Source organism: Pogona vitticeps, chromosome 2, assembly GCF_051106095.1.
Source record: "Pogona vitticeps strain Pit_001003342236 chromosome 2, PviZW2.1, whole genome shotgun sequence".
NCBI classification, from domain to species: Eukaryota; Metazoa; Chordata; class Lepidosauria; order Squamata; family Agamidae; genus Pogona; species Pogona vitticeps.
Genome location: NC_135784.1, coordinates 95,868,180 through 95,889,359, shown reverse-complemented (window position 1 = coordinate 95,889,359; position 21,180 = coordinate 95,868,180). Strand labels below are relative to the sequence as shown.

General features: G+C 40.9%; 1 protein-coding gene and 1 long non-coding RNA gene across 3 annotated transcripts in view; one reads left to right on the top strand and one right to left on the bottom strand.

Moving 5' to 3' along the window:
- RNF130 (ring finger protein 130) overlaps positions 1 to 21,180 on the bottom strand; it is a 90,233-nt gene that overhangs the window by 36,522 nt on the left and 32,531 nt on the right. For both annotated transcript variants that reach the window (XM_020782755.3, XM_020782754.3), the window contains exon 3: positions 20,903 to 21,153. In XM_020782755.3, the coding sequence (XP_020638414.3) occupies positions 20,903 to 21,153 (251 nt within the window). The remainder of the gene's footprint in view (positions 1 to 20,902; positions 21,154 to 21,180) is intronic.
- LOC140704469 (uncharacterized) lies at positions 3,263 to 4,940 on the top strand. The gene is made up of 3 exons (XR_013541854.1): positions 3,263 to 3,349; positions 3,820 to 3,903; positions 4,905 to 4,940. It is a non-coding gene; the product is annotated as an uncharacterized LOC140704469 (long non-coding RNA).

Genomic DNA, 21,180 nt, shown 5'->3' with positions numbered 1-21,180 from the left:
AATGGAAAACTCAGCAGTGGTCAGAAGATTGGAAAAGATCAGTCTACATCCCAGTCCCAAAGAAGGGCAGTGTCAAAGAATGCTCTAACTACCATACAATTGCACTCATTTCACACACTAGCAAGGTTATGCTCAAAATCCTCCAAGGCAGGCTTCAGCAGTACATGGACCGAGAACTCCCACAAGTACAAGCTGGATTTGAAGGGACAGAGGAACTAGAGACCAAATTGCTAACATGCGCTGGATTATGGAGAAAGCCATAGAGTTCCAGAAAAAGATCTACTTCTGCTTCATTGACTATGCAAAAGCATGGCAGAAAGTGAGGAGGAATTAAAGAACCTCTTAATGAGGGTGAAAGAGGAGAGTGCAAAAAATAGTCTGAAACTCAATATCAAAAAAAGGAAGAGCATGGCCACTGGTCCCATTACCTCCTGGCAAATAGAAGGGGAAGAGATGGAGGCAGTGACAGATTTCACTTTCTTGGGCTCCATGATCACTGTGGATGGAGACAGCAGCCACAAAATTCAAAGATGCCTGCCTCTTGGGAGGAAAGTGATGATAAACCTAGACAGCACCTTAAAAAGCCACCCTCCCCCCCTTAATTCAGTTTCACTTTTGCTTGCCTGCCTGTTCATTTTCAGTTCTGAGTAGTCTCTCTCTCTCTCTCTCTCTCTCTCTCTCTCACACACACACACACACACACACACACACACACACACCCCTCCCTCCCTCCATTTTGTATATTTAAATAAGCTTGACAAAGTCCTAGGTCTCTCGCACCTTTCTTTCTTCCCTCCTTCCCTTGCTTGCTCCTTTCCCTCCTGCTGCTTCTTTGCAGTCACTTCTGGAGGAAGCAGTCATTCAGAAGCCCCGGATTGGCTGATTGCCCGGGGCTAATCCCCAGCTGCATCCAATTAGGCTTATCTCTCCGATCCCTCTAACAGAACGGAGCATTTAGGAGCTCCCTGCTGCAACAAAGGAAGTAACAGAGCGAGGTGGTTTACAATTAAAGCTTTGGCTCCAGAGGGTGGGGGTGGATGGGAGGGAGGGGGTAGCAGCCTGCTCATTACCCCCAGGATTTTCACTTTTACCCCAAATGGGGTAATTTACCCCTGTTCCCCGACCCATGGTCTAGTGTCAAAATTCTGAAGTGTCTAAATCGAATGAATTTATTGAGATTTCCGAGGTTGAGGATGGGATGGAGCCCTCCATCCTTCTTCAGTGCTGTAAAATATCTGGAGTAGAAATCATCATGCAGATCATATGGAAGGACTGCAGTTATGGCTTGTTTTTGGAGAAGAAGGGAAACTTCTTCTTGAAGGACTGACGAATAAGGGGTATTTTTAATTTTTCCGATCAGTGGTATAGTTAAGTAAGTGTTTTTAATGAAAAAGTCTGTTGAAATTCTTGGTATGGTTGCTGGTAAAAAGGTTGTATTCGATATTGTGGCCGCTGGTATCTGTATGTCTGCTGGGTTGAATAGGATCGAGCTGTTTTATGGATCTTATGGAGGTTGTCCATCATTTTGTCTGTTTTTTCACTGAACAATCCAGCCCCATCAAATGGTAGATCCTCTATTCTAGATCTGGTATCATCAGATATCCCAGCAGATCGAAGCCATTCATGATGCCGGAGTGCAATAGAGGTGGCCACAGCTTTAGAGGCGGCATCCACGTTATGGCGAGATGCAATCATCTGTTGTTTGGTGAGTGTGGAAGCCTAAGCATGGATGTTAAGGGCTTCTGACTTAGCCAATTCTGGGGCTGTTTCAAGTACTGGGAGAATTTTGTTCCACAGTTGCCTATGGTAAGCTCCGATTGCGGCTTTATAATTTGCAAAAATGAGGTGAGGGAATAGAGCCTCCTGCCTAATATATCTAATTTTCACCCTTCTTTATTTGTAGGTGCAATTGAGGATTTATTTTGGACTCTTGAGTGGTTTGACTCTACTATTATGGAGTTTGGTGAGAAATATAGTATCCTCACCATGGGTCTTGTAATGATTTTCAATATGTCTGGCAATTTGTAAGGAAGAGGGAGGTTTGTCCCACGATTCCTTGATCAAATCAAGCATAGCCAGAATGAATGCCAAACTGAGAGGGGGCGTTTTATCTTGATTAATATTGTCGAACACCAAATCCTGCTTAGGTGGTGGTGGTTCCTCAATTTCAAGTTGTAAAGATTTAGCCATTCTCATGACTGGTTGAGAAATAGAAGTGAAATCCTCTGATGGAGAGGGTGGGTGATTCTCAGTGACATCAGAAGTCAGTGTCAGGAAATTAGATGATGATTCCTGTGATACGTCAGAGGCAAAGTCCTGAATCGATGGAGATGATGAAGAGGGGGATTGGTGTCGAGGTTTTGACATTGATATTTGTTTGGAGGAAGGAGGGTGTATTGTGGGAACCATATGTGTGGAATATCTCTCCTTGTCAGTAGGTGGAGGAGGGGGACCCTTATAAGTGGTAGTAACTTACAGTGATGCCTGGGGAAGGTGTTTAGAGGAATGCTTAGGACGCTTTGATTGAGAATGTTCTATAATCGATGAAGGGCATTTCAAGGTTGGCTTAGACTGAAGGGTTGTATGAGGCAAAGTGAAAGTGAAGGTTATAGGGGTGGATACAGTAAATTATAGCAGACCTGTTTAGGCTCATCATAATACAGTTTTTCTTGAGGATCGTCAGGTATATATGGGTCATATTGGTAATATCTCTCTCTTCTATCATCTCGGAAGTGGTGTCAAGAGGATTGCAGATAATAGTAGTACTCCTGGTGTGGGAGGACGTACAGAGCAGGTGATAGATGTTGTCTCTTCTCCCGGTGTTTTCTAGAAGAGTGGCGAGATGAATCGGAGCCGGATAGTTCAATAGGAATTGCCTGCCCTGATGATGCAGGGCTTGAATGGGCCGAGGCCTGGCTGGAATGGACTTCAGCCGGAGAGAGGCCAATACTCGGTGACAAGCTCACAGCAGAGGCTGGAGCTTGGACCAGAGGTAGAGATGGCTCATCTCTGTCAGAGAGCTCAGAACATCTCTAGATGATTCTTCCAGGATGGGAGATGGAAGGGTCGGCCCTGGTGGGTTGAGCTGAGTGGACTTCAAAGTCTTTTTTGGTTTCTTAGAGGTTGTCTTGTCTTTTTTCTTCTTAGAAGAGTCTAGAGACCGAGTTGAGGCCTTCGACGTTGACATGGATTTCGATTTCGAAACAGACTTCGACTTCTCCTTATGGTGAGGAGAAGGAGTCACTGGGCTGAAAGCAGGCATGGGTGGAGTTTGCCGATCTGGTCGAGGGGCTGGAGATCGTGCAGACTCCATAGCGACCGGAAGTGGGTTAAGAGATTTTTCCCAGAGGTAAGACCTCAGTCTTTGTAAATGCAGTTTCAACGTTGGTTTAGTTAGCCTTTTACACTCAGAGCAGAGGTGTGTAGGATGTTGTTCCCCAAGACATAAAAGGCAACGGTCATTGCCATCAGTGAGAGGGATTTTATTTGTGCATAGAACACACTGCTTGAAAGCCCCGGGGGGGGGGGAGAATAAAAGAGAGGGAAAATGGGGGGAAACGATTGTGGGGGGGATCAGCAAAACGCGGACAGAGAAAAAACTGGAATAAACTCACAGGGGAATCATCTAATACAGAAAGATGATTGAAAGGAATCTGAAGCAAATAAACAATGATTCAATGGGAAGTATTAATTCAATAGATCACTCTGGTCTCCGACACAAGTCTAGCCAACTCAACAAGAAAAAGGAACGGAGGGCATCAGTGATGGGCAGAGCATGTGCTCCATAGGGGAACGTCCCACTAATCATGTGTCTTTAAGATCTAGAAACTGTCAAGAGGTTCAGCGCAGGCGCAGAACAACCCAACTGTGTTCATTCACAGAGGCCATGAAGAAGAACTGATGGTTAGTTAATCTATATTAGGTATGCTTTTGTGCTTCGCATAGGACAGCTCTAAATAGAAACATTTAATGTTTATATAAATATTTCAGTATTCTAAATATGAACTCAGTCTATTGAGTATAAAAATATAGCACACATACTGTACATACAGAGTCTGCAACAGCAACATATTAAGTTTTCTTAAGAAATGCCTTATGTTCAACTAAAATATTGGAGTTTGAACAATGCTACTCTATCAATAATGGTAAAAGAATGCTAGAATCACCTTAGAACAGTATTATGTTAGTTAGCGCTGCACAATGAATCACATTCTGTACTCAACCCAGTTTAAAAACAATGTATGAACAAATGGGATCTGCCTTGGAGAACTGTTGCCAAATGTATGTTTATATAGAAAATACACTATAAGATTGTATACAATCACATCACATAAACAATCCAGAATTAGCACAAATTCAAATAATTTTCTCTAACAACTTCCCAAAAACCAGCTTGCAATGCATAGGGGAAGTCTGTAGTTCACTAAGATAACATACGTATACCTGCTACGCAGAAAGACAGGTTATTCACAATATTGCCAGAGGTTCTAATAAATTAATGATGTATTCTCTGGTGATAAAAACTACTGGCTGGGTATCTCTCTGTTTAGGCAATGTGCTCCCCACCCCATTTTTTGCTTGCTTCCATTACTATAAGAATGGTTGGTTGTAACTGCCAAAAGGGGGGTTCCCATTAGAAAATGCTGTTTCCTTGTCCCCCACAGCAACTGCATCTTGAGGCATGGTGTAAGCCAAATTCTTTTGTAATATGAATCTCTCCTTTGGTTGTAGTTCAGGAGATAGCAAGCTTGTAGAGGTCTCATTCTTAGTCTGGCATGATGCACCATTGCAGTTTTTGAAGTCATGAGCCCTTAAAGTTCCTGAATTGAATGGATAGTCCCTGTTGAAGAGACACACTTTTTCATTGCTGTGTTTATAATCCTTTTTGCTTTCTTTTCTGGTAGATAAACTCTGGATGTTATGGAATTTAGAACCGCACCTGTGCAGTGAATACTTGCCAAGGGATTAGATGTGATTTCTTTAAATTCACTTTGAGACCAAGATCCAATAAGAGTTCTGTGTAATGTACATTCTTTACAAGTTTGTTCTGATTGTTCTCCACCAGCAACTATTCTATGTATGAGATAATGGTTTATTTTCAAGGACGTTTCTACTGGTGTTGTATATTTTCTGAACACCCTTGCTGCTGTTAATAAACCAAAAGGAAGCACTGTGAACTGGTAAAACGTCTAATTTCTGATGAACCAAAGGAAACACCAATATTCTGGCCTCACTGATATGTGAAAGCATGGATTCTTTGGATCTATTACTGCAAAATGATTCCCTAGCTTTGTCTGAAATTTCTTTGGTGTTATTTATCTATAGACCTAAAATGGGTCTCAAACCACACTCTTTTTTTGGTACCATAAAATATTGGAAATAATAATGGTTATCTGTGTATTTTCTTGGTACCCCTGTGTGGCGTTCACCCTTTGTGGCACCTATGTGTTGTGCGCTCACAAAGACTCCAGTCGTGTTTTCCTCTTACTGCCACCAGTGGATTACCTCAATCCACAATATAAATGAAGTTTGTCAAAACACTTGCCTTGTGAATGCAAACAGAACTTATTTATTGAAGTGAAGCCTATTTAATAATCACAGACGTTCTTCAGATGAACATTGTACACAAGTGAATCATTAACAGGTCTTTCAATAGATACTTTTTTCTTGCCATATAATTACCATCTTCTCTATCTATTTATCTTAACCAGTTTTATCTCTATTAGTATCTGTTCCTTCTCTCTCTGACTAATCAGTCTCTCTCTCTGTCTGACTCCCCCTTCTCCTGCCAAATCTTCATATAGCAGCTGACTCCGCCCCTCCAATCATCTCATAAGCTCATGCAAATTAGATCATGACTATGAGTGGCATGAGCGATGTGGGGTGATCGTCACATACCTTCCCCCTAAGAAAAGTTTGTTTCATGGGGGAAACCTTACAGTTTACCCTTATGAACAACGGAACATATAGGGAACAATACATCTAAAACATTATTATAACAATATGCTTACCAGTTATGTTCTAATACATATACTATATTTTACTATATATTATATTTAACACATACAGTACCTATATATACCTTATACTAGTTTTCTGTCTATTAATGTTTACCCAATCAAACCTATTACTTTAAACATTTAAAACAATCTGTACAATTATAAACATTTGCATTACTCACATTAATACAAATCACATTCCCTTTATACAGTGGTGCCTCGCATAGCGAGGTTAATCTGTTCCGGATTAACCCTCGCTATGTGAAAAAATCGCTAAACGGAACATAAAAACCCATAAAAATGATGTTTAATGTGTTCCAATGGGCCCTAAACTTACCATTCAGCGAAGTTTCCTCCATAGTAGCAGCCATTTTCGTGCCCTCGGTAAGCAAGGGGAGGGCACGAAAACGCTGCGCGCGGCCATTTTAGAACCGCCGAACAGCTGATCTGCGGGCATCGCAAAGCGAAGATCGGTAAGCGAAACGCTTACCGATCGTCGCTATGCAAGTTTTGCCCACTGGAACGATTGGTATGCCTCCGCATTAGCGATCCCGAAAAGGCTATGCGGATTCGTCGTTGTACGGTGCACTCGTTAAGCGAGGCACCACTGTATTTATGCCACTACTCACTATTGTTTCCCATTATTCTCCACTTCTGTTTATCATCATCCAAACTTTGCATTTTATTCATATTTCATAACTATACATAAACAGAACATTTAATACAACATTACAACCTTTATTTATCCACCTGGCCTTCGAGGCAAGGTATCAGCCTTCATGCTCTGAGTTCCTTTTATGCTGTGGATTACAGTCGAAGTCTTGCAGGTTCCGTGTCCATCTTGCAAGGTTACTGTTAGTGGATTTCACAGTTTGTATCAACACCAGAGGGAAAGGGTTGGTGCAAAGGATGAACCTCCTTCCCCTAATGTAGGGCTTCAGACTTTGCAGCGTCCAAACAATTGATAGGCACGCCTCATGTTGCCAGACAAATGACTCTTACCAGGTCGGAATCTCCTGCTGATCAGAGTCACTGGGTGTCGATTCCCTCTGTGGTCCACTCGGCACAGCACGATTCCCAGACTCACACCCGATACATTAATGTATATGATGAACTCCCGGTTGTAGTCTGGCACAACAAAGGCAGATCTTGAAGTCCGCACTCTCTTCTGTCAACTGGCAGTCATCGGGCACTCTGCCGTCCACTGGAGGTCATCCACTTGCCATTTCCAGGTGAAGCCTGCTTTCTTTCCGGCTTGTGGCTTCACTTTTCCAGCCGGGGAAGGAGCAGGCAGTTTACTCCCCTCTATGGTTCTCAGCCTCACCACTTTGTCCTCAGGACAGAATGCTCTTTCCTGGGCCTCATACAAGCCTTTCTCCTTTCCAGGAGCTTAGAACACCTTCTCTCTCTGAGGCACCCTCATGAGTCTCCTCCTGTTCCACTGGAACTAGAGGGTCTCCATTTCCCTCCACTTCCTGAGGTAAACTTTGTGCCTCTTGAGGATCAATTACCTCAATGGCTTTTTAGTTCTTTTGGGTGGCATAAGTATGTGTACTTCTTTGATAAGAGCTGGTTTTTATTGCTGAGTTAGTCAGGCCTCTTTTTAAAACCCTTTTTTACTGTTTTCTTTTCCCAGTATTTTTCTGGGGTACTATGTACAGAGGTGCCTCACAAGACGAGCGCCCCGTTTAACGACGAAATTGCATTACGACAAACGTTTTGCAATCGCAAAAGCGATCGTTTTACAATGATTTCAATGGGGGAATTTCGCTTTGCGATGATCGGTTCCCTGCTTTGGGAACTGATTCTCGCAAAATGACGATTTTCGGCCAGCTGATCGGCAGTTTCAAAATGGCCGCCGGGTAAAAAATTGGCTCCCTGCTCTTTTCTGGGACGGAATCCTCGCTGCACAGACAGCGAAAATGGCCGTGCTATGGAGGATCTTCGCTGGACGGTGAGTTTCAAGCCCATAGGAACGCATTAATCAGGTTTTAATGTGTTTCTATGGGCTTTTAAATTTTGCATTACGTTTTCGTTCTACAGCGATTTCGCTGGAACGAATTAACGTTGTAATGCGAGGCACCACTGTAGCTCTCACTAAGCAGCTAAAGATGGCTACACTTTTTCTGGCCTCATGCCAGCCACAATGTTTCTTGGTCTGAGACAACCTTCTTACCTCCAGCCACAAAACAAATTCTATTTTCAAGCCTTCGCTTTTTATGTTCTTCAGATCTGTTCTGACCCTGGCTTCTGCTTTTTATCCCTTAACTAAGCTCAGAGCCTTGGATTTTAAGCCATTTAGGGGTGTATAGCAAGCAATTTATTTTTCCAGTAGGCTTTGTGTTATTGGTGGATTTTCTTTCATATAAACCAATGATATGGCTCCCATCGTGGTCTGATAATTGAAATTCTCATATGTAAAGCTGTCAATGAATAGATATTTCTTTCTAAAAGATTTAGTTCCTTCCTTCCTTATTAGCAGGTGCTGTATGTAACCTAATCTTACTGTTAGCTTGTGTGGTCCCTACTTAGGATGGAATGTTTGAATAAGGAATTTACGCCTTCTTGTACTCTATACAGATTCTTACTAAGTTTAGAAGTTCAAAGTACCATAGATGGTTTCTGCCGAGACTGGATTGTGACGTCTCTCAGTGTTTCCAAAACTGTCGTCTTTACAAGAATATGTGAATTATTTTGTGCTTTCCCAAAATCTCTGCTGATTGTGTGTGGTGATCACTGAACAAAGGAAAGCCTAATTGCCTTAGAGAGAAAACAAAGGAGTCGACAGCAGTTGTCCAAACCAGCAGAGCCTCTCAGAAACGCCCCAAGGGCTCTTTTTATTGACTTAGCATGATTACACAATATGTTATGAGAGAAACAAATCGGATAGTGGTTACCTAATCTTTAACTAGGATTGGCTAAAATAACACTTTGATCTTATGTTCTGATTCTAAGCGGAAAGACAAAAGAAGGGGCTACCCCGCCTGCTGGCTACTGCCATATCCTGCCAGGAGTGTATATGCACGTCACTGAAACAGAATCACAGCTACAACCTTTAGGCAGAAGTTTCCCACAATTACAGTGGGGTCTTGACTTAAGAACGGCTTGAGTTAAGAACATTTTGACTTAAGAACCACTCTCATCGGAAAATATTGACTTGACTTAAGTACTTAGATTTGAGTTAAGAACTAAAAAAACCCACATGGGAGGCAGGGAAAGTGCAAAATTTGGACTTTCAGTTAACTGTTGGCCAGTGAAAAGGGTGCCTGTCTGCTTCCTCACTCCTCCCAGCGTTTAGAGAGTGGATTGGGAGACAGTCTTCAGACTGCCTGGTACTGTCCTGCCTGGACTGTATTTTCCCTGCCTTCCCTGAACCTTTCTTGACCTAAGAAAAAAAAGAAACAAAATATCCCCCTCTAGTGGCAGAAGGCAGAATAGCAGCTTCCTATTAGTTTCTATGGACGGAAAAGAGCAGGTACGGATCAAATGGTTTTCAATGCATTCCTATGGGAAATGCAGATTTGACTTGAGAACTTTTTGACTTGAGAACCGCCTTCCAATACGGATTAAGTTCTCAAGTCAAGACCCCACTGTATGCAGGCTTAGATATTTGTAACTGTAGCAATCTGGCCATCCTTTCAACCAAACCATTGTATGATGATATGTCTTCTGACGGAGAAAGGCAAGGGGTGCTTCTGAATCATATTCAGGATCTGAGTCTGCCTTTTTTCTCTAAAAATGGCTGTGAAATGTGAGGTTCCTTTGATGTTGGAAGACTATTTGATTTTGATGCTGAAACTTGGCACAGAGTAAGTACTGGCATAAGTATTAAGGTTGAGTTCTGAGGCGATAAGGTTATTACATCACACAATGGGTCCCTGTCTGATAATTAATTAGCTGTGATTTGTTTCTCAGACTTGGCTGATTTTGAGGCCTTGGTTCTTTGCCTTAGAGGCAACTTCAATATTGAGCAAGAAGTAGCCTGAGAATATGATGATGACTTAGTTACCTTTCCTTTATCTTGCCCATAACTGTCAGGAGATGGAGATCTTAATTTAAAATGATGTTTAGAGTAGTTATGTTTGTGTTCTGTTCTGTGTAAATTTCTGTTCTGTGTAATTTTTTCTCTGTTTTGTTCTGTGTGATTTTACTCTCAATATCCAAAGCAGCTTACTGCTCTAATTCCCAGTCTGGCCACTGTTTAGTTACAGGTGATTAGCCTCATGTCATCTCCTGCACAGAAATGAATAGTGAAGAGTGTGTTTTCATCTTCCTTTGTGGCAACCTTTTTTTATTACAGCTACTATTTACAGATGTTACAGTTCTACCTCTCTATCCTGATATCTTCTGAAAGCTTGAGGCCATTCACCCAAACTGAAACTGTACAGTGGCAAATGTGGGGTGAGAATTGTGGATTGCAAATGTGCACACTTGCATGAAACAGACTAGCTTTTGATGGAAGCCATCTGAAGATTTTAATGCATTCCAATGGGGAACTGGGTTTTGCAAGACAATGTTTTCGCAAGACAGTGATTTCCACGGAATGAATTGAAATCGTCTTGCAAGGCACCACTGTATTCTACTTGACTATACCGAACCCTTTAAATACTGTACAATAGGTCTTCCATCCCCCAAATATTATTAGCTGGATGTAAATATTATATAAATATGGACAGGATTTGTTGGGAACCACTGCTGTACATGAACAGGGCTAGAACGTACACTATAACAGGTGCAGATACTCTCTATCCTTCAAGGATGTCTGCCACTGCCAGCTATCAGTATCTTCAGAAACTTTCATCCCCCCAAATAGTTAATGATTTGGCAGATATTTGTCAAATACCACACGTCTTCCAGAGCAGCACTCACATCACCACTTCATTTAAGGTAACAGTTACTACCCCTTCCAGGTTCAGATTTCAATAAAATGCCATGTACTTCATAACAGATGGAGAAATGTAGTAAAGTGTAACCAAAAAGATAGTTTCTAGGAAGAAATGTTAACATTGGTTCTTCCATCTTTCCCAAAGAGATTTAAAAGCAACTAGCACCAGTCCTGCACATACATACAGTACTTGTCTAAAAATAGACTATCGTCCTCCTCTCAGAAACAGCTGTTAGGGTTAAATCCAGTTGTTCATCACAACTAATGGAGATCCCTGGAACAATGCAACTTTTTCCACCAACAGCTAAAGTTCCAGTGATTTACTGGGTCTCCTTTATAGTTAGCATGAACTGGAATGAGTCCTACGCAAACACTGTCCAATACCAACATAACCCAAATATTACAGACATTTGCTGACTTCCCTTTTATATTCAGCATTATAAACATCACACGTTTTTAGTTTTTCATGTATGAGGTGCAGTGCAGATTGCTCAAACATTCTGAGATTACTGAGGTTTTTTACTCAAATCACTCTTTCCTGTGCAGATATCCATTTGCAAAGGCTCCATAATTTGCATATTCCCTTCTAGGAGAGATCAAAATTTCAAAGCTGATTGTATTAACTCTCATCGTCAGTGTGCTATAGAGCGACGGACTAGGACTCAGGAGACCTAAGTTCAAATCTCCCACTTGGCCATGGAAATTTACTGGTGGGGTAGAACTGGTAAAACCATTCTTTAAATACTGTAACTATCTTGAAAGCCTTATTAGGTTCACTACAGGTCAGTTCCACTTTGACAGCAAATAACACACATATTCACTGAAATCCAACACATATGGCTGAAATCCAACAGTCTCAACCAGAACGAACTGACTGAATCAGTGGAGCTATCAGAAGTACTAACATATGCTAACATATGGAAATAAAGCCTTGCTTTACCCTTGCTTCTACACTTACATTCCTCCTTTGATTCCAACATGGATATAACTTGCAAAATGGATATCTAAAAGTACTATATCTTGGTAGGTTCAACTTTGTTCTTTTTTTAAAAAAGGATTTTTGTTTCCAAATTGTGTGGAGTCAGCAGCACACAAAATAAGCAGTTATCCTATCTTTACCATGTTTCCCCAAAAATAAGACAGGGTATTATATTAATTTTTGCTCCAAAAAACACATTAGGGCTTATTTTCAGGATGTCATCTTCTGGTTGCTGCACAATGGTGGAGGGCAGGGTTTCACTAAACTAGGGCTTATTTTTGGGGTAGGGCTTATATTTCGAGCATCCTGAAAAATCATACTAGGGCTTATTCTGAGGTTAGGTCTTATTTTTGGGGAAACAGGTTATTTGCTGCTGCCTCCTTTATAATAGCTAAACTTTTCCAACTGGACTCTAGTGGTTGCTATCTCTTCATGAAACCTTAATAAGATGAGCTTTTTAAATCACATAAAATTTTTATCAATTTTCTCCTGACCTTTGTAAAATTGTGAAGAAAAGCCTTCAGTCTTTTGGAGTGCAGAAATATTTAATACACTGTATCATTGTCTAGTCTAATCAATTGTTTATTTTTCATGCATTTGAAATATAAAAAAATACAAGCTACTTTTGAAAAACTGAAAGATAACTATTAAAGACAGTAGTATCAAAGTAATGAAATACCCATAAACACAGGGGTTCTAGCATAAAAGGAGTATTTAATAACTGGCTGCAAGTCTAATGAATCAAGTCCACAGAAAAATAATAGATGTTATAAACAGGATAAAGATCCCCGTGTTCCAAAAATTGTCAGAGCAATGAACTGTGAACACATTGGAAAAAATGTGCAAGCTCTTTCTGTATCATACAGTGATCTGAACTGTCTATTAAGAACATCTCTCTAATACTTTCTGATTTCTACATAGTTCTCACTCGTATATCCATCCATACCACAAAACAAACATTTCAGAGTGTATTATTCCAGTCACATTCAAAGCATGAAGTTCCTCTCAGACAGGCAAAGATGGAAGGAATGGAGTTGCCAAAAATGCTAAGGGACATATGAAAGCCATGGGTGGCAGGTTCCTCACTTCTACTCGAAACATCTAAAATATCAATGCTTTATATATACACTTGTACATAGACAAATACATTTTTATATATCTTAAGCTAATTTCACTCTGCAAATATCTGAATAATCTGAAGCAAGTGGGAATCATGAGTAATCAATGCATTAAAAAGGTTTTATAGTTAAATGCACTTTTACTTGTTTTTTATTCTTTTATGAAATTTGTAAGCCATTTTAAGAACTGTTTTCTAATGGAAAGACAGGATATAAATATAAGTAAGCAATAAATGAAGAAGTCTAACAGCCCCATTCATTATCAGAAGGATTTGCGGATGTTTTCTTCACAATAGATGATTCCACTACAGTGGTGCCTCGCTTAACAATGATAATCCGTTCCAGGAAAATCACTGTTAAGTGAAAACATCGTAAAACGAAATGAAAAACCACACTGAAACACACTGAAACCCATTCAATGCGTTCCAATGGGGTAAAAACTCACCATCCAGCGAAGATCCTCCATACCGCGGCCATTTTTGCTGCCTGTATAGCGAGGAATCTGTCCCTAAACACAGCGGGGAGCCATTTTAAGCACCTGATGGCCATTCTGAAACTGCCAATCAGCTGTTTAAAAAACATCATTTTGCGAAGAATCGATTCCCGAAGCAGGGAACCGATCATCGCAAAGCGAAAAAACCCTATTTAGACCATCGTTTTGCAATCGCAAAAAGATCGTTATACAGCGATTTTGTCGTAATGCGGGGCAATCATTAAGCGAGGCACCACTGTATTACCAAATTTGATATTTGATGCTGAAGAGGTGTTTTCAGCTGTCTTCTTGCGTCTTGTACAAATTATCAAGGCAGCAAGTGGAGACTGGTACCAATAGCAGTTTCCAATAAATATGTTTTGTAGATTTCAACAATAAAGAGAGTAATGGGCAGCAGACCTGGAACTGTTCTGGCCACAAAGCACTGAAAGGCATGTCCAGACATTTAGCTAGTTTGAGGAGCATATATCCCTGTTTCCCTGAAAATAAGACCTAACCTGAAAATAAGTCCTAGTATGATTTTTCAGGATGCTTGTAATATAAGCCCTACACCAAAAATAAACCCCAGTTAAGTGAAACCCTGCTCTCCACCATTGTGCAGCACTGTGCAGCAACCAGAAGAAGATGACATTACTGTATTTGAATAAATGTAGCTTGTTGTACATGAAAAATATAAAACATCCCTTGAAAATAAGCCCTAATCCTTTTTGGAGCAAAAATTAATACAAGACCCTGTCTTATTTTCAGGGAAACATGGCAGGAATATGCCAAAATGTCTTCCAGTGGCATAGGAGAATAATGTGGACGAGATTATGATTTTGGTTATGTTTCAGTCAAAAGAAAATGATGTTACTCTCCCTCTAAATCAGTGTTGGACTCTTCCATCTGTACTGGAGGTTGGTGAACTAGGTTCTCTATCTCTTCTGAATGGAATGCTGAGATGGAAGTAACCAAACATGAGTCTAACTGTGGTCTAAGGACCCACATATGGCTGCAACATTGTGTATACTGGTACTGTAGACAGCACCAAGATGAAAGAAATAGAAAAGGCAGTTGACGTAATTGTCACATATTACATTCATGGTACCAGGGCTGGTACTGGCAACACAGCAACCATCAATGACGAAGATGGTATCAGTAGCAAAGGTGGATGTTAACAAAGTTTATCTTGTCTTTCACAGAAGTTGACACATTAAGGTTGACCAAACATCCATAACACCCACTGTATGGAAGTAATACTAGGTCCATGGGAAGATGAATGATCTTGCTGGTAGTAAGGCAGAAACCAAGAACAGTACCAATAGGCACTATACCATCAACTCTCACACTCATAATGATCCTTGTATGCTGACCATTAAGACAAACAATAGTTGGATGGCATCCCGGAGCAACAGTAAATGTAACCAGTGTATCTTACTCAAGGCATTCCTAAGAACCAAAACACGAGGACAATTAGGCACAAATCCCTGGGTCAGTGTCATTATTTAAGCGTCTTCTTGTATTCCTCCTCTAGTGTTGGAGGAGTAACAGAAGAAGTGGGAAGAGATGGTTTTGACTGTGGCCACATGATTTCCTCAGTTGGCTCAGAGGAAATTACCTGTACCTTCTCAGTATTTACTCTATGTGAGCTAACACGTTTACATGTCTTCTTGTTTCTAGACTGGACTAAGGACTCAGTCATCTCAGACTTGGCCAGCTTTAGTTTTGATTATCACTGGGTGCTGATAAAGCTCTTTTTGTGCTAAGCCAATAGTGATGGTGTCAGTGTCAACAATAAGGCCAAAATCTCCTGAGCTGGGATACTTGACAATAATGGAATGGCAGCCAGCATGACAGATGGCCAGTAGAGATGGGGGTATTCGCATATGTACAGGTGGACATAACAAGGGTCCACTCCCCTGGGGCCGGACCATCCACTCACCTTCTGCTGCTGCTCCGGGCTCTGCACTCCCTATACTATTGCTCTGGAGCTCGCAGTCCTGTCAGGAGGCAGGAGGACGAGCCTCACTGCAAGGTTGAAGAGTGGCTCACAGACCACAAGCTCTGGAGCAATAGGAAGGGAGAGCAGAGCCCACAGCAACAGCAGAAGGTGTGTGAATGGTCCGGCCCCAGGGGGCTGGACCCTCATCAGGTCCACCTGTGCATCTCTAATGTCCAGTACTAGGGTACCAGAACTTTCAGGACCTTGGCAACTACCAGATCAGCTTCCATCTGTCCTGAGGTCATGGCCATTGAGGTTGTTGCTGATGATGATCATGCTTTCTTGAAGAAGTAAATCCAGAGGGATTTAATATACTCGAAGGTGAACTTTTTCGAGTATAGTAATAAAAATCCAAAGTTTCTAGCTAGGGTAGCTCAAACTAAAAGATCAAAAAACACAACTGGAATGATCAGAGATAAAACAGGAAAGAATTGTAGCCTAATGAAGGAAAAACTAATGATATTACAAGAATTTTACCAAAATTTATATAAAGGTAATAGTACATCAAAAGATATAGAAAATTATATTAAAGAAAATGTAAAGAGTAAACTATTAGAGAATGATAAAAGAGAATTAGAAAAAGAGATAAATGATGAAGAGATTACAGAGGTTATTAACAAATTAAAAAATGGTAAAACTCCAGGCTTTGATGGAATAGGATTAGAATATTATAAAGTTTTTAAATCAATAGTGATCCCCAAGTTAAAAATATTTTATAATGGAATATTGGAAGGAGAGAAAATACCAGATTCTTAGAAATATTCATTAACAACTCTTATTCCAAAACCCAATAAAGATTTGACAGATCCAAGTTTGTATAGACCTATTTCATTATTAAATCAAGATGCAAAGATATTTACTGCAATCTTGGCAAATAGAATGAACAAGTTTATTACAAAATACAGTGGTGCCTCGCACAACGAGCGCACCGTAGAGCGATGAATTCGCTCTACGGTGACACTTTTGCGATCGCTAAAGCGATCGCACAACGATGGCCCCAATGGGCAAAAATCGCAGAGCGAAGGTCGGTAAGCTGCTCGCTTACCGACCTTCGCTTTGCGACCCGCCGATCAGCTGTTCGGCGGGTAAAAAATGGCGCGCAACCATTTCGGGGCTTCCGGCAGCGTTTTCACGCGCTCCCCTTGCTTACCAAGGGCGCGAAAACACTGCGCCCTGGCCCCTTTCGGCTGTTCCGGCGGCCATTTTTTACCCGCCGAACAGCTGATGGCAGCCATTTTGGCGCCCTCGTTCTGCGAGGGGAGGGCGCGAAAATGGCTGCCGCCTATGGAGGAACTTCGCTGAACGGTGAGTTTGAAAGCCATAGGAACGCATTGAACAAAGTTCAATGCGTTTCTATGGCTTTTTCCCTCCCGCACAGCGATGTTTCCCACAGCGAAGGTTAATCCGGAACGGATTAACCTCGCTGTGCGGGGCACCACTGTATATTAAAGAGGATCAAAATAGATTTTTAAAGGGAAGACAAATGTAAAATTTAACCAGAAGAGTTCTGAATATTATATATAATATAGAAAAAGATAAATCAAAGGCAGGTATTTTATCATTAGATATTTTTAAGGCACTTGATGGTGTAGAATGGCCAACATTAAAGATCCTTTTAAAGGTTTGGGGTTTTGGGAAGCAATTTAGGGGGGTAACAGACCAATTATATTTGGAGAACACTTCTGCAGTAATTGTTAATGACGGGATGACACAGCAGATAGCTTTAGGCCAGGGGTGTCCAACCTTTCACCTTCCCTGGGCCACATTAGAAGATGAAAATTTGGTTTGGGCCGCACATAAAATAAAATAAGGGTAACGATACCTGATCATCCTAAAAAACCATAGAAAACATATTTAACATATTAAACTTACAGTACTTGGAAATGAAGTTAGTGAGATGTTTGACATTGTTTCTCAACCACCAATGCATCCATATTTGCGTTGATGGAACTTGTTGCAATTCACAGTGAGTGCTCAATGTGCTCATCAGATATTTTGGTTCTAGCTTTATTCTTTGTGTGCTTCATTATTGAAAATAGCTGCTCACAAATGTAAGTGCTTCCAAACAGCAATGATATGAAGCATGATTGTGAAGTGAAGGATATTTTTCTCTGGGAACATATATCTAATAGAAGTCCATTAAAGAGACATAGTTAATTTTTTTTCAGTTGAATATCAGATTGGAGCTCTATGTATTCCATTTGCAAAATGGCAGGTAATATATTAATGTCCACTGAAAATGGAGTTGCAAATATCAGAAAAGATGGCTGATTTTTTCTAAAATCTTGAAACCTGTTCTGAAATTCCTGTACCAAAGTGAAAAGCAAGGCTGCATATTTTTCCATATTCACAGAGGTATGTTTAGCCAATGTGCTAAAATGCATCAAATATTTGCCTTCATTTGAGAATGCCATAGTTTCAGTTTCATTTCGAAAACTGTTATAGTTTGAAACATTGTGCTGATCAATTGGTTTTCACCTTGAAGATGCATGTTTTACTCATTTAAATGAGTGGTCAAGTCGACTAAAAATGCCAAATCTGTGACCCAGTTTTCATTGTCAAGTTCTGGCACACACCTTTCCCTCCCCCTCCTACAAAAGGAATAAGCGAGGTGTGTGCATGCACAGGGGGGGCATCCCTAGCCATCCTCCGCAGCCCCGCTCCAAGCGCGCTTACCAGCAGCTGCAATCTCAGACAGCAGAGGCTGCCAGCTTCAACTCTAGTGGCTTTATGGGGTCGGGAGGGGGTCCATCTTTTGATGGGGATGGTGCAATGCAGTCACACAGCCCCCTCTCCCCTCCCCTCCCGCTCCTTCCTTCCTTCCCTCTCTCCCCCCCTATCGTTGTGATGTGCCCCCGGCCACAAGCACCGGCAGTGTAACTTGAAACTTTGGAATTTCTTAAGAAATAAAAAATTGCACTGGGCCGCATTACGGGCTGGACAAGCCTGATCTAGAAGAAAAAGAGACTGAGAAAGAAGGATGGAAGTTAGCGTGGGAACAAGATTTAGGAAAAAGAATAAATGATGAAAAATGGAGGAAGATGTGGAAAATGAGGTTTTTACGATTTTTGTCAGTAAGAATAACAGAAAAAATTTCAAATTTGGTTTAAGATGGTATTGGAAATGTAAAATAGAAATTGGTACATACTTTCATATGTGGTGGTAGTGCAAAAAAGTACAAAGATTTTGGAAACTAATCTTTAAAGAACTAAATGACATATGTGAAAAATATGTAGAATTTAATCCTGAGATAGCTCTGTTATCAATATTTGAGAATGAGGAATATGATAAGATGACTAGAGAATTGATTACCAATTTATTAACAGCAGCCAGATTAATAATAGCTAGTAATTGGAAATCAAAGTCTGAATTTCGAATGGAAGAATGGTATAATGAAATATGGAATGGAACATTGCTATAAATGATAAGTTAATTTGTAACTTAAAGGTTAAGAAAGGAAAGATGAAAAAGAATACAGTGGTGCCTCGCAAGACGAGCACTTCATTTAACAAAGAAATCGCATAACGAAGATGTTTTTTGCGTTCCTATGGGTTTTTTGTTCCGCTTAGCGATGTTTCCGGATAGCGACATTAATCCTGGAACGGATTAACATCGCTATGCGGGGCACCACTGTATATCAGTCTCCCTGCATATCTTAATGATGCCAGAGCTGTCCCAAGCTCTAATTTAACAGCATCCACACGAGGTCAAAAAGAATCAGAGCCAACTTTCGGCCACTAATATAATAGTTTCAAGGGATCACAATTATTTCAGACTGACTGCACAGGACGAAACACCTGTTCTGCCCACCACCATTTAGCCTGGCCATATTATGGGTTTGAAACCACTTCTTTTCCTATTCCGCGTGAACAACACTGACACAAAGAAGAAGCACTTTTGGCGTCAAGTGTGAACTGTCACTTCTGAAATCAAACAGAGGATCTTAACTGCCAAGTCAAAGGGAAGGGAAGCCGGGATTACCCCAACATAGGAGGTACCCCAATTCCCCACACACACCATGGTATTTATGTGGATTAGTGTGATGGGCAGAAAAGAGAGACATTAGGCATGTGGGACGCAGGGAGATGAAGGACAAAAGGAATCGGGGAGGGGGGCACACGTTACCTTTCAGCCTACCATTCCCGCCACATTTCCTGCTCTTCCATGCGAGCTTGGTGAGGGAAGCAGGATGACCCGTCCCTCTTTGCCTCTGACTGGGGTGGGAGCAGATAAGAGGCAAGGGAAGGCAGCAGCGCCACAAAAAATCTTCGGAACGGGAAGGAAGGAGGAAACGCGCAGGCAGCCACCCGGACCAATTACAAAGCCGCTCCCGACTGCACAGCTCTCTCCCCCTCCTCCTTTTACCAGGAAACTGCCAAGAACGGAGGAGAAACAACAAGGGATCGGAAATGAAGGCTCCTCTATCCCCTTAGGGCTCTTAGACTCTATGGTAGTTGTCACTCTTTCCCCTCCCTTCACAGGAAGCGAGTAAATTCTTTGCGAGGCGTACTAGCAATTCCACCCACAATACCTGGGGGTAATGAGGACAGGTCCAGTTGCACTGCCGTGAACGTCCTCATTACCCCCAGGATTTTCATTTTTACCCCATTTGGGGTAAATTGCCCCTGTTCCCCGACCACTGCTCTAGAACCCACTGCAAATATAAAAGATGAGTAGGTGAACAGACAATGTTTGGTAACAAATATGTAATGACTATTCTACTGCTTTACATATAGGGCAGCATTATAAGGAAGAATATTTCCCATGAATTTTAATTGACTGCGTGCTGTTCTGGCGGTGTCAAGAATGCCTCACATTCTGTTTTAATTATTTCTGGAATTTGTTTTGAAAGAGGGAAAAGATGTTGACATACCATAAGTGAAGAAAAAAGTTCTGAAAACTGCCTTCAGTAACATTACCAAAAATGAATTACCAAAAATAAGGGCACTAACACTCTGATTCAATCACTGTTGCATCATCCTATAATACAACTAAATGATTACACCCAGGAAGAATCTGTTTTTTCAAAGATTATACTGGTTATAGATAATGGAAAGTTGAAAATAAAACAAACATGTAAATTCTAGGATTTTTAAGGAAAATATACTTCTTACCAGTCCAAAACGATTATTTTTGTCTTAAATGTTGAAATGGCTGCAGCTACGGTTCCCTTTTGATACCATTATGACAACACACATATAGTACCAGCCTAAATCAAATTGCTCATCCCAGCTGGAAAAGATTTACTAAATCATTGGGATTTACATAAATGTTGACCATTTCAGCAAGAGAGTAAGATTATTAGTCTACAATTGAGATTTATATCCTACCCTTCTATCATAAGAGCTATGTTCAGCCATCTGAGAAAAGTTAAAAATAACCATACAAATAAAAATCTGTAAATACTACAAAATAAGACAATAAATATAAAAAATCAGGTCAGTTACCTGGTTTCGGTCACGTGCACTTGTATATCTGATCTTCTGGATGAAGTAAAATATTAGCCAGGCTGAAGAAATTATCATCAAAACTATAAATGATATAGACACAAAGACAAGGGAGCTACGACTAAAGTTTTTGTTTTGATTGCGAGTTCCAACTGCTATTGCAATTAGGACAGACATGTTTTTTTCCAAAGAATTAAGGATCTCTTTAACCCTCTGTTCTCTGATCATGACAGTGACAATGTCTCCAGTACCTACCAAAAGAATAAGCAGGAGAGAGA